General features: G+C 36.1%; 1 protein-coding gene across 1 annotated transcript; it reads right to left on the bottom strand.

The window, feature by feature from the left end:
* LOC105661861 (uncharacterized) lies at window positions 1–6770 on the bottom strand. The gene is given in 4 exon segments (XM_076528977.1): window positions 1–388; window positions 796–858; window positions 1092–3453; window positions 6669–6770. Coding segments are annotated over 3 exon segments (588 nt in total). The 5' UTR covers window positions 1414–3453; window positions 6669–6770; the 3' UTR covers window positions 1–185.
* Window positions 6771–12454: the final 5684 nt, after the last annotated feature.

The following is a 12454-nucleotide window of genomic DNA, read 5'->3' as shown; positions in this document are numbered from 1 at the left end:
CATTTCAAAAATTGTTCAGAAACGTCCATTGTCCACTGGACTTAGAACCCGATCAGTGACTGAACGATGAATTCACCGTCGTCGAAAGCTGGATCCTCTGAAAAAACTGCGAAAGAAAGAAAGGAAGGTAGTGGGGTGCAGCATCAATCGCACGCGTCTGGTGAACCGGAGGGAACGAGAAATCGTCAAAGGGAGCAAAAAAATATCAGGCTCTGCAGCGGGGGGGCGGGACGAGAAGATCTCCTCCATTCAGCGGGCAGCACATACGATTTCCAATCGACAACCGCTTCCTCGAAACGGATGCCCCTTCTGTGAGATCCTAAACGACGCCACTGGAGGAGACCGCAGCCTGGAATACTGGTTCTAACCGTGGCTCCATTCAAGTGTTCTTACAACCGTTGGCATCCTTCGTCTACTCGCCAAGAAACTCCTTGATATTCCGTTGATGCACCGATCCAGTTCCCTCTTGATACGGATCGAATAGAATCACGAAAGTTTGGGACTTGCTCGATTGTTGTTGGTGTCATGATCCCAATTTCCCTTGGGATGAAAGGAAATTTTTCTTCTTTTGGATTTTATCAGGTTAAATATGAAGTATTAAATTTTGGTTAATAACAGAAGGTTACTCAGACTTCTAGTAGTAGACTCTCGTTATATTGCCATTTTCATAGGGCTATGAAAAACAATGTGTCAATAGTAATGGTCACTGAATTCCTGAACATAACATAACTACATGCTTCCACAGTATCAAAGAAAACTAATCCTCCCCATATATTGCTAAGTGGAAAGCCTCACCGACAATCTGCAGCAATAAGAGTCTGCAACTACCAGAACTACTACTCGAATATATTAAGAGTACTATGACAGATAACCACGTGAAAATGATTCATCCTAGTAAACGAACAAAAAATTGAAAATACAGCCAACCTGACACGCGTAATTTCCGATCCCCCAAAAAAATCATTTCTTATTTCCCTGCCACCTATATCATTAATCAGTTGAATTGCTCGATTGAACCAAGGAGGACGGCATACGATAAAGTATCTGGACGAAGTAGACGAGCGTAAAAATAAAAAGTACAACGTTACTTTATGCTCGTAAATATAGGCGGGGCCATGTGGATGAAGGCGAAATGTTGTGCTGTCGGGTTCCCAAGAAGGCCGTACGAGGAAGAAAGGGTGACAGAGGCAGCGCGCGGCGGTTAGGCCAGGAAAGGACGGTAGAAGGGGCCCTGCTTCAGGCCCCACTTCTTTCTCTTAGGAGTTCCTTCAGGTCCCACATTACATGGACATAAAAGGCAACCCCGACACGAAAACCGTCTCTCTGACACATTGACACAGCCTCTGAACCAGCTACGTGTTCCCTCCTACCTTTCTCGAGATTCTCTTTTTCACCGATGCTGCCCGGAATCATCCGTTCTGTTCTTCGTTTCCGTTCGGCCTCCTGTCCGATTCAATATCGCTCTTATCCGACGATCTCTGTCTGCCCGATGCGTTTTTGCCAGCCATCTTCTCTCTTCGATAATGAGATCACGAGGCTTTTTTAGCGGGTCGCTTATGGCACTATCCCCGTTTCAACGAACATTTTCAACAGATGCACCTTTCTAGGGATAAACTTTTACTAGCATTACTTTTGACTAATTTTCGGTTAAAAAAATAAGGTACACTCGTTACAGCAATATTGGGTAATATAATGAGAAGGTGGAGTAATGTGGGTAATATTGCTCACTGCGATATAACGCGAGGGTGAAATAATAGCTGTTCAAACCCTACGTAGGCAGACAATTTAAGTATGTAGAATAATAGCAGTTAATTTTGAAAAGATGAAAAATTTTAATTACTGAAACTTAATGTGTAACCCTGGCGTCGAACTCACTTGAAAGAGCAGAAATTGCCGAGAGCCATTCTCTAGAACAGAATCATTAAATCATTGAAATATCAAGTTCAGTGGTGTGCGTAAAGTACGTGATCGGTTGAGAACCGGCATCAGAAGGAGAAAGAGAAAAAGAAGAAGAAAGAAAAGGAGGAAGAAAGGAAGGCAGGTGAGGCAAGGTGAGATACGAGGTTGGCCGGTCTGCGAGGTTTAATCACCTAACGAATAAAAAGCATGAATGGACGCTAGCACGACGCCGTACATTATCTTGCCTCCTTGTCTCTTTATTATTATTCTCTTGGCCCTTTTTATCATCCCACCTTTTACCGAACGCCGCTTCTCCATCCTCTCTGTCTCTTCTCCTTTATTCTCGTTTCTTCGCTTCCCTTTCTATCGTACGCGCGTACTTTGCAACGGTCTTATCTTCCTCTCTCTCGATATCTGCTTCTCTTTCCCTTGGCTGGTTTCTCTTGTCCCCTCGTTTCAATATCCCGCTTGTTCCACAGGGAGATCCGCCATCGCGAGGGAGACACCATCGTGTACTGATGAGATCGTGTAACCTGTTCCTACGGGCGGTGTGTACAACCATGCTTAAGCTTTCGCGAGAGATCTGGAAAATTCTTTGAACTTGATCCATTCCCATAAACTTTATCTTGGAACTGAACGCGGTTTTCTTCCTGGGAAAGTACCCATATAGAGACCACACAGATACACGAACATTTATTCCACCATTATTCTACTTGTAATATTTTGTTAATATTTTATTATGTATTCAAATTTGTTACTGTTAGGGTTAGGTTAGGTTTGATTTAAAGAAGAGTTAATTTGTTAGATTACAATTAGAGATAGGTTAGGTTAGAATAAGATAAGAGTAAATTTAGGTTAGGTTGGGTTAAGGTTAGAATTAAATCAATTAAGACCGTGTTAAGTAAGGGTTAGGTTAATTTAAGGTATACCAGACTTGGTTAGGTTTAAGTTAGAGTTAAATTAGAATTAAAATAGGGTTAGGTTACAGTTTGACAGAAGCTAAGTTTGATAAAGTAAAAGTTAGGTTAAGATTAGAATTAAATCAGTTAAGACCGTGTTATGTAAGGGTTAGGTTAAGTTAGGGTATACCAGACTAGGTTAGGTTTAAGTTAGAGTTAAATTAGAATTAAAATAGTGTTAGGTTACAGTTCGACAGAAATGAAGTTTGATAAAGTAAAAGTTAGGTTAGGATTAGAATTAAATCAGTTAAGACCGTGTTAAGTAAGGGTTAGGTTAAGTTAGAGTATACCAGACTAGGTTAGGTTTAAGTTAGAGTTAAATTAGAATTAAAATAGGGTTAGATTAGAGTCCGACAGGAATTAAGTTTGATAAAGTAAAAGTTAGGTTAAAGTTATATCACAGTCACATTATAATTGTATTATAGTTAATTAAGTATTAAGTAACTGTTAGGTCAGTGTTACGTTAGTGTTAGGTTGCAGTTAGTCGACGTTAATTATAGCGTGAAAAAATATTTCTATAACTTTTCACGATCAATGTGAAAGTCGAGCTTACCGTTCATATCCTAGAAAACGCATACGAATGCGACTATAAATCCTGGGGGAAGAAAATTACACGTCTGTAGTAACATAAATTACAAGTTATCGCCGTTATTGAACAACGTATCGATCCAATAAGCATGGAATTAATCACGCGCACCCGTATGTATTATTTATTAATTTTGCACAATATCCGCTGGCAGGGAAAAACGTTTGAATGAAATGCAATTTCACCCACGCAACGTGATAAAGAACAAAGCAGCAACGCGTTATCAATTATCGCGTCCGGTTTATTACTTTTTTTCTACTTTTTTTCATTGGGACGTAGGAATACGAGAATTAGAAATAGGTACGTTATCGACAATATAATAGTAACACTGCTTTACTGAAATCGTTCAAACGTTCAGTACTTTGGTTCTCCTTTATTTAAGGTTGCTTTTATTTCTTCTTGATTTACGGTTCTTTAAATTGCTTTTTAAAGTTGGATCAATTCTCTGTACCAGATATTATCGAGAGATACAATTGTTATCAATAATATTTTAATTTTTTGGTTTGCTAATAAAATTGCTATTTAGCAATTGTTTTAAGAACATTTTTAAATTTTGTCGAAACAACTTGGATCAGTTCTCAGATATTCAAGAGATACAATTATTATCAACAACATTTTAATAGTCGGGTTTGTTAATAAAATTACTATTTGACAATTGTGTTAAGAAAATTTTAAAATTTTCTCGAAACACATTTAAAAGCAGCAAATGCAAAATTCCGAAATATTCTTCTACTTAAGCTAAATCTACGAGCAAAGCTCCCCATAAGAGGCAAGTTTCCTCTACATTTTCAAGCAAAGGAAAAAGGAAACAAAAGTTTCCATGTTCCAAGGAAGATAAAAATCTCAGTCGACTCTCTTAGCCGATTTCGTATTCCCGGTAAGGCGGTTGTTCCGTCTCGAAAGAAATCACTGACAAAGAGGCCGCAGCCGTCTCATCACAGTCTAGAAGGCAGGTAGTTCCCGGAAAAATTTCAAGATTTTTCCGGGATACTTGCCGTAAAGCCAGCTTAGCGAGAGGTCTTTGTCTTGGCCGGTGCATAGCATCTGCGAAGCGAACCGAACAACCCGCTTTGCGTCCCGAGAAAACGAAGGTTCGAACCAGGTATATAGCAGAGAGTACGAAGAATAAAAGGAGGGTTTGATGGCAAAACAGGGAGAGAAGGTTCCGAGGAGAACCTGCCGTCCCTTCTGACCCGATCGCATAATTTACTGTTCGAATCCCTGACCGAGGCCCTAACAACCTAAACGTTGTTTAAAGAGACGTACAGCTTTTACGAAAATCGGAAAGCTGACAAATACCTTTCTGGTAGTGTCGTTAATTATTAGCACAGGTACTGAGAAATTATGCACAAATTTATGCAATGAGTGTCGTAAAAGATGGTAATAAATATTCTTCTAAAGTTGGAACTAAGAGCCATTTGTGTGAAGGTAACTTAAAAATCTTTAGGTCTCTATGTGGATGGTAAAATCTACTCTTTATTTGGATAGTATCTTACAAGAATTAGGAACAGTCATAGAACAATTAGTACAGAAAAGGAAAAGTTATAAATGTTATTCCTGTTTCAGCCTTAAAAAACACTTATATTGACATAAACTAAAAATCTCTAGTTTGTATTACTTATTGGTTAATTCAGTGTATTATATGAACATTATCTTACAACAGTAAAGAACAGATAATTTATAGAATAACTACTGCAAAATTAGGGAAAGCAATAAATATTATTTCAAATGCAACTCCAGCTTGCATCAACATAACCTAAAAAACTTTATTTTACTAGTTCCTACTCAATCCAATATAGTAAACTATATTGCTACTCTTAAAAAATAAGAGATTGCAGCATAAGTCAAATCTTATCAGACAGTAGATTGATTATGCTATAATCTTCCTTATCCTCTTATTTGCAAATGACTCTACCAAATTACAATGCGTCATCGGCCTCCTTGTCAACGATAACTGTAAATGATATAGCTCCATGATCTTACATACAGTATTATATATTATCACCGATAAATGCATCAATACTTCAGAAACGATTAGACTAAAAAAAATTAGCGATATATTGTATCGACCAATTTTATCAGTGAACATTACGGGGGAATCCCAATCGACATATTTATATTATAGGTTATGAGTGCTTTTTTTAACCGTACTGTGTATTTCTGTAATCTTATGGATTTTGTAGATGCATTAAACATCTATTTAAATAGTTATGATGTACTGACGGCTAATGTTGACGTATGCAGAAAAATGCTTGGAAAAAATTTGGAAAAATTAAGATTAATTTACTTAAATATTCTTTACGCTCATATAGCAACATTTTGAATATCAAAAATAAATTCTTCCGAAGTGAAATTTCTAAAAAATCGAATACACAAAACTATAAAAAGAGACCTAAATTAATTTTACTACGCGTGTCCAGTAAGATGGCAGATCGAAGCAATGAACACTATTACTTCAGTCAACTTATCAAGTAAAATAGTTTGATGGTATTATTATACAAAGTGAGTAATGATACCAAGTACCCACCAAAAACAGAAAAGTTATAATTTGCTCGTATTACTTATCCAACAACTTGTAATTAGAACTGGTCGATATTTAGAGACACATCGTAGAAACGAAGTAAATCCACGTAACATCTGTCGCTGAATTCGTATTCCTCTTATAGAAACGCTACAATACAAATAACGTCAAGAGCTTTCGCGGATGCTGGTGAAATATTCAAAGCAACATCCTACGGATCCTATTTTCGTCCTGGCATCGTTCTACGTTTCTTCCGCGGAATCCGTTGAACTCCGTTCTCGACTCTCGCCAACAGGATAATTGGACAGCGAAATGACACGCGACAGGTGACACAGGAACTCGAACCGATTCAGATAATTGTTCGAACGCGGAAATGCATCATAAAAATTCATCGAACCAACCCCAATTTACCGAACTGATTCCTCAAAAAAAAATTGTTACCATCCTACTAACTTTATGGCTGTGCTTTATAATATGAGTGATTTTCAGAATTTTAATTATTGATGGTGGTGTTAGGAAGGTTAAGACAATTTTATTGTACAATATTGCAGTTCGAGAGGTTCATCAAATATTTATAACAGTGATATTTTGACAGGGAAATTAAGATGCATTATTAATTAAGATACACTTAAGATCTACATGTAATTGAAGAAATCGCCAGATTCATTATCTTTGAAAATTTTATTGAAAAGTTTGTACATACCTTTTCTGCATGATTACCGCAGAATGCAAGGATATTTTTATCACTTTAAAAACGCATCGACTTCCGTTACTTCTACTTCATAAATTCTTCGATCAGTTTGCTGCAGAAAATAAAGAAGGTCCATCAGGTAAATCCTTCAAGCAGAGCCGGCGCCATTTTGCACCCCGAAGTAAGCATATTACTGCGTCCTCGCGTTTACTAATTATACTCTTTTAAATCAAAATTATAACATCAAACAAAAATAATATAAATTGTATTATTTATTATGAATTTCATTTGTTGTCAATTGCAAATGTTATCAATTATATATCAAGAATTAATTAAAGCAGGCTGTCGATAGCTTTTCGCAGGCAATTAAGAAGACCTTACTATAAATTATAATTTATTCGCAAATAGAGGAAAATCAGAAAATGTACGCATTTAAGCGAGAGCGATTACTGCGTCAAACACCTAACAATTAACATAAATTAAAAGATCCTTATAAATGAGTTAATTAGTATATCTTAAGTATATGTAAAGTAATAGCTGATAGATACAAAAGTGTAATAGCATAGTCCGTAAAAAAATGGCGTTTACTAATGGACATTGAGTTAATTTAGTAAATAGATGTATTTCAAATCGAACTGCAAATTACCTAGTGAAATGGATATTAATTATTATTAATCACTTCATTTGTATAACATTGTACTAATAACATGGTAGACAGATTAATGTTTACATGACAAAGAGTCTTCCTATATCGCCAATTTCATTACAACCACTCGTTAATTTGATCACATCTAAAACTTTTATCGTTTCTTGTAGCCACTATCACTCTCGCCATCAATATTGCCGATGGTTAAATCATATCTGACATTTGTGCCGATTTAATCCGGCTACCGAGATACGTACTTACAAGTTTCTTAGAAAAACAAAGCAACAAAAAACAACAAGAGGCGCCGATTTGCGTCATGATCGTTAACGACTGTATGACGATTCTGTTGAAAAAAAGCGCAGCATTGCTCGCCATTCAAGTAAACTCCGCGAACAAAACTAAAATGGCGTAAGAGACAACGGGATAGCTGATAAGGCTACTAAAGAAGCTGCTTCGTTATCAGTAAACAATTAGATGCTCGGACTTCGATAGATTCGCGACTGACGATGCTCTCTGTGAATTGTGAATTTCGCAAATTAAAATCAGAATTTTTGGGTGATCTGCATTTGGAAGATAATTTATGGTATTAGAATAGTTTCCTCGACAATTTCATAAGGTTTAAAACCAGAACTTTGAGGTTAGGTGACTTATCTTGTGATTGAGAGATTTGAACTTGAAAGGTAGTGATGTGTTAAATAACAGAATTGGAAGCAGAATTTCTTTACAATTGCATGAAGTATTAAAATGGGAATTTTTAGGTTAGCTTATCTTGTGATCGAAAGATTTAAAAATTTGGAAGGTAGTGATGTGGTAAATAACAGAATTGTGAACAAAATTTCTTTACAATTGCACAAAGTATTAAAATGGGAATTTTTAGGTTAGCTTATCTTGCGATTGAGAGATTTGAACTTTGAAGGTAGTGATGAGTTGAATAACAGAATTGTGTACAAAATTTCTTTACAATTGCACGAAATATTAAAATGGGAATTTTTAGGTTAGCTTATCTTGTGATTGAGAGATTTAAATTTGAAAGGTAGTGATGAGTTAAATAACAGAGTTGTGAGCAAAATTTCTTTACAATTCCACAAAGTATTAAAATAGGAATTTTTAGGTTAGCTTATTTTGTGGTCGAGAGATTTGAATTTGGAAAGTACTGATGTGTTTAATAACAGAATCGTGAACAAAACTTCTTTACAATTACACAAAGTATTAAAATGGGAGTTTTTAGGTTAGCTTATCTTGTGATTGGGAGATTTAAATTTGGAAGGTAGTGATGTGTTAAATAACAGAATTGTGAACAAAACTTTACAATTGCACAAAGTATTAAAATGGGAATTTTTAGGATAGCCATCTTATAGATTGAAAGAGATTTAAAAGATGATAACGATCATACTGTCGACTGTATCTTAAATAAAGGAATCTCTTTACAGTTTCACAAAGTTTCCGAATTTTCAAGTTAAGTAGCGAGCGGCCGAGAAAAATTTGAAGGGACCATTGATCATGTTGATAGGACGTTAAATAGAGGAAAATAAAATGGAGGTGCAGATAACGTTAGATATCAATGGAGAATAAATAGGCTCGAGATATCTCTCGATGTGCCAAACGACAAGCTTATCTGCACATCTGAGCTTATCTGTAGATGTAACGGTTGCCTGTGTTCATTGTTTTCCTCCATGTAAGGCTCGGCTTCTCAAAAATGATTGATAAATTGCAAAGGTGAATGCGAACATATACGATCGATTTACTTGATCAATTGAACCGATGTGACATTAAGAGTATACTCTTTTAACAATAAGGACTTCAAATGACAGATGAAATGTCAGGACTTTTGTCATCATGCACTTTAGAAGCTGCGTCAGGATTTTAATGACGTAAAATTACATCAGCCTTATCCGTGACATTTGCGACGAGGTTTAGTATTTTTATCAGGGTTAGGTTTCTGTATTTTACAATTTGCAAACTTGAAAATTTGAGCACGCCAAAATCTCAAATTTCTAAAACTTTGTAAAATAGCTTTGTAAAACAAGTTTGTAAAATAGTCACGAACAAATGATAAAGGTAAATTGAAATGCTTGAAATGTACATAAACAAAAAAGGGGGATTACCCGGATCATTTTTGCAACAATAAAATTCTTTAAAATATAATATCTCGTTGGAAAGAAATCGTGTTATCTTTCGAGTGTTGAAGCTCGAATTAATATCTTTGTTGACTCGTTAAATATATACCATACATATAATAATACGAAATTTTCTGGCAAGACGACTAATTAAAGCACCGGTTAATCAAAAGTTAGAAGCACTACGCAAACATGCATATACCCACGTATCTTCAGCGTCTGTTCGAAAGTATATTTCTGTCATCGTTTCTGAAGTTTCGCAACGCGATAACGCATCTGCGTGACAAATGCTCGTCATCGTTCTGGTGAATCCTCTTCTCGACCTCGCTGTTTATAATCGTCGACTCTGAAAAAATTTGCGAAAACAATTTTACGTCTATGTACGCTCGTTCGAAATTATTTGAAAACATATTTTCATGAAAACAAGTTAAGAAAGATTTATATATTCAAACCTCTCGTTATATTGCCTATTTACGGTAATACGAGTTTGAGGATTATTCTATATTTTAAATAATTCACTTCGTGTAAGATAAATTTAAAAATAATGCTATCATTTTTTCTTTCCTTTTTTAAAGTTGGACAGTCCGAGCAAGGTTACGCAATAATTTCTTATCGAAAATTGCTAAATGGAGTATTTTATAACCTTATTTTATGATATGTTCTTGTGACTTGTTAGAGTATTACCTTCTAATGTTATAGTGTGTCTATAAACCTGTAACTTAGGTAATATAACAGTATGGTAATATAACAAAATTGTAACAGTGTGTTACAATTTTCTCTTTTTATGTTTATCAATTTTATAATATATTACTTTCTGTATAACAAAAAGATATTTAACTTTATGTTTAACTTTAGACAGTCATCAATTTTTAATCTTGCTAATTATTATTAAATTTTTCTTTAAATAAACACAAAATTATTACATGAACAGTTCTGAATATTTGTGCTTAATTGCCTTAATCAACAATAAACAATTTTCAATAAAACACTGACGTCAAAGTGCAAACAATTCAAGTTTCCTAATCTTTATTGTTATACTCGGTTCATTGAGAAAATTTCAAGAAGAAATTTCAAGAAGATTGTTCAAATGTAAACACAGATTTGGGCGCGCGCTATTTAAAACATTCAAATTTCGCGCCAAACGACAGGTGCAGCGTAAACGAAAGAATCTTCGACTCGAATTTCAACGTTAACCTTTTTATACGCTTAAGTCATCGAGTTGTTGACTTTCATGGAATTCGTTCGATAATAGAGGCGTGAGATTTGTGTGTAATACGACGTATCGTATCGAAGGTTCTTGCGAATTCAACGAGTGTTGTTGATTCGAACGAACGTATGTACTTGCGCGCGTCCGTGTGTGTGTTTGCGGCGTGACTCATCGAACGTATGAACGAGCAAAATATTCGGTACGTAGGCACTCGAATTGGAAGGAAAAAGAAAAAAAAGGTGCTGTAGTCGTGATTCACTGGCCGTATAATCAAAAACTGTCGAGACATCGAGAAACGCGTATGGCAAATAAAAATACGAATGTCGCCATTTTTGTCTTCTTTTGTAGAACCGTATTCGATGCACACGAATGTTCCTTTTAAAATGACTTACTTTGTTATTTATAAAAATGCAATATTGGAGGGGGAATATTAGGCTATGAATGTAAAGGTCATTTCGAGGTCATCTTCTGTTCTAAGAGATTTAGTGATCTTTTTATCCCAATGGTATATTACATTTAATAAAACTATAAGAGAAAGATATTTTGTTGCGTAACATAGCTGAATTAATACAATACTGAAATTCTTTTGTATGTGTTTGCCAATGAAAGACTATCACTGGGAATTACCCAAAACTTTACAAATATATGTGGGATTCGGTAAAGGGGAATTAATTTTTGCGTGGTATGAGTGTGTGTGATGTACGAGTGTGAAACAAAAGAGTGTGAATGCGTAGTATAAAAAAACGCGACAGCGTCGAAAGGACAGTCTAGTCTTGGCCGAACCGTAGAAACGTGAACTATCAAATTTTGTATTCCTTTCAATTTATTAAATTATTTACTATAACTTTAATCCGTTTCTCATCTTCTTGCTCCCATCCTACATTTGGGGGCTCGGTCCGGGATAGAGAGCGGTGAGCGAAGAAGAAACGGAAGTAATAGTAACGGTGTAAAGTTGATAAAGTTGCGGTGTTTGTTCGGTGCGTACTTTTCCGGTAGATCGTGACGTTCAACACGGTGTAGGCGAAGTGTATGTTGGCACTCGTCATCAGTTGTAAAGTTGTGAACGAATAACGGTTAAAGGAAAAAAGGAAAACGGTGGTGACGCGACCGAAGCATCGGGATTGAACAGTTGTATTACGTAGCATAGTGAAATTCGGAAGGAAGACAATGGCCACAGAACAAGTTGTTAAGTTGAATGAAGAAAAGGTGCAGGAAAATGAAATGTGTCCAGTGCGGGAAACAGTGCCGCGGGACAAAATCGACAAGATGAAAGTAGCCGAATTAAGGGATGAATTGAAGAAGATGCAATTATCTACGCAGGGGAAAAAACAAGAATTACGAGACAGGCTGACACGGTATAGCAGGACTCATACGGAAACCGAAGAGGAGACGTCCAGCGACGAGGAAGCGGACGAGACGATGGTAGCAGTACAGGATAAACAAGACGAATCATCCGAAGAAGATACCGAAAGCGAAGCAGAGGAAGAAGAAGCTATCAGGCGAAAACCGGCAGGTATTGCGCGAAGCGGCCGACGGCAGTCCGACGGTAGGTCAGAAAATAATTATATGCGAACGAGAGACAGATTTACAATTAAAGATGTAGAGGAAAGTATGTCACATTTTTCCGGAGACGATAAATTAGAAATAAATAAATGGATCGAAGAATTCGAGGACACAAGTCAATTATTAGAATGGGACGATTTACAAAATTTAATATACGCGAAACGGCTACTTAAGGGGTCTGCGAAACAATTTATTAGCTTTCAAAGGGATATTAAATCGTGGTCCAAATTAAAAAGGCGGTTAATACGAGAATTTCAGACTAAAG

This window comes from Megachile rotundata, chromosome 2 (genome assembly GCF_050947335.1).
Source record: "Megachile rotundata isolate GNS110a chromosome 2, iyMegRotu1, whole genome shotgun sequence".
NCBI classification, from domain to species: domain Eukaryota; kingdom Metazoa; phylum Arthropoda; class Insecta; order Hymenoptera; family Megachilidae; genus Megachile; species Megachile rotundata.
The sequence above is the reverse complement of the archived record's forward strand: the minus strand, read 5'-3'. Positions and strand labels throughout refer to the sequence as shown.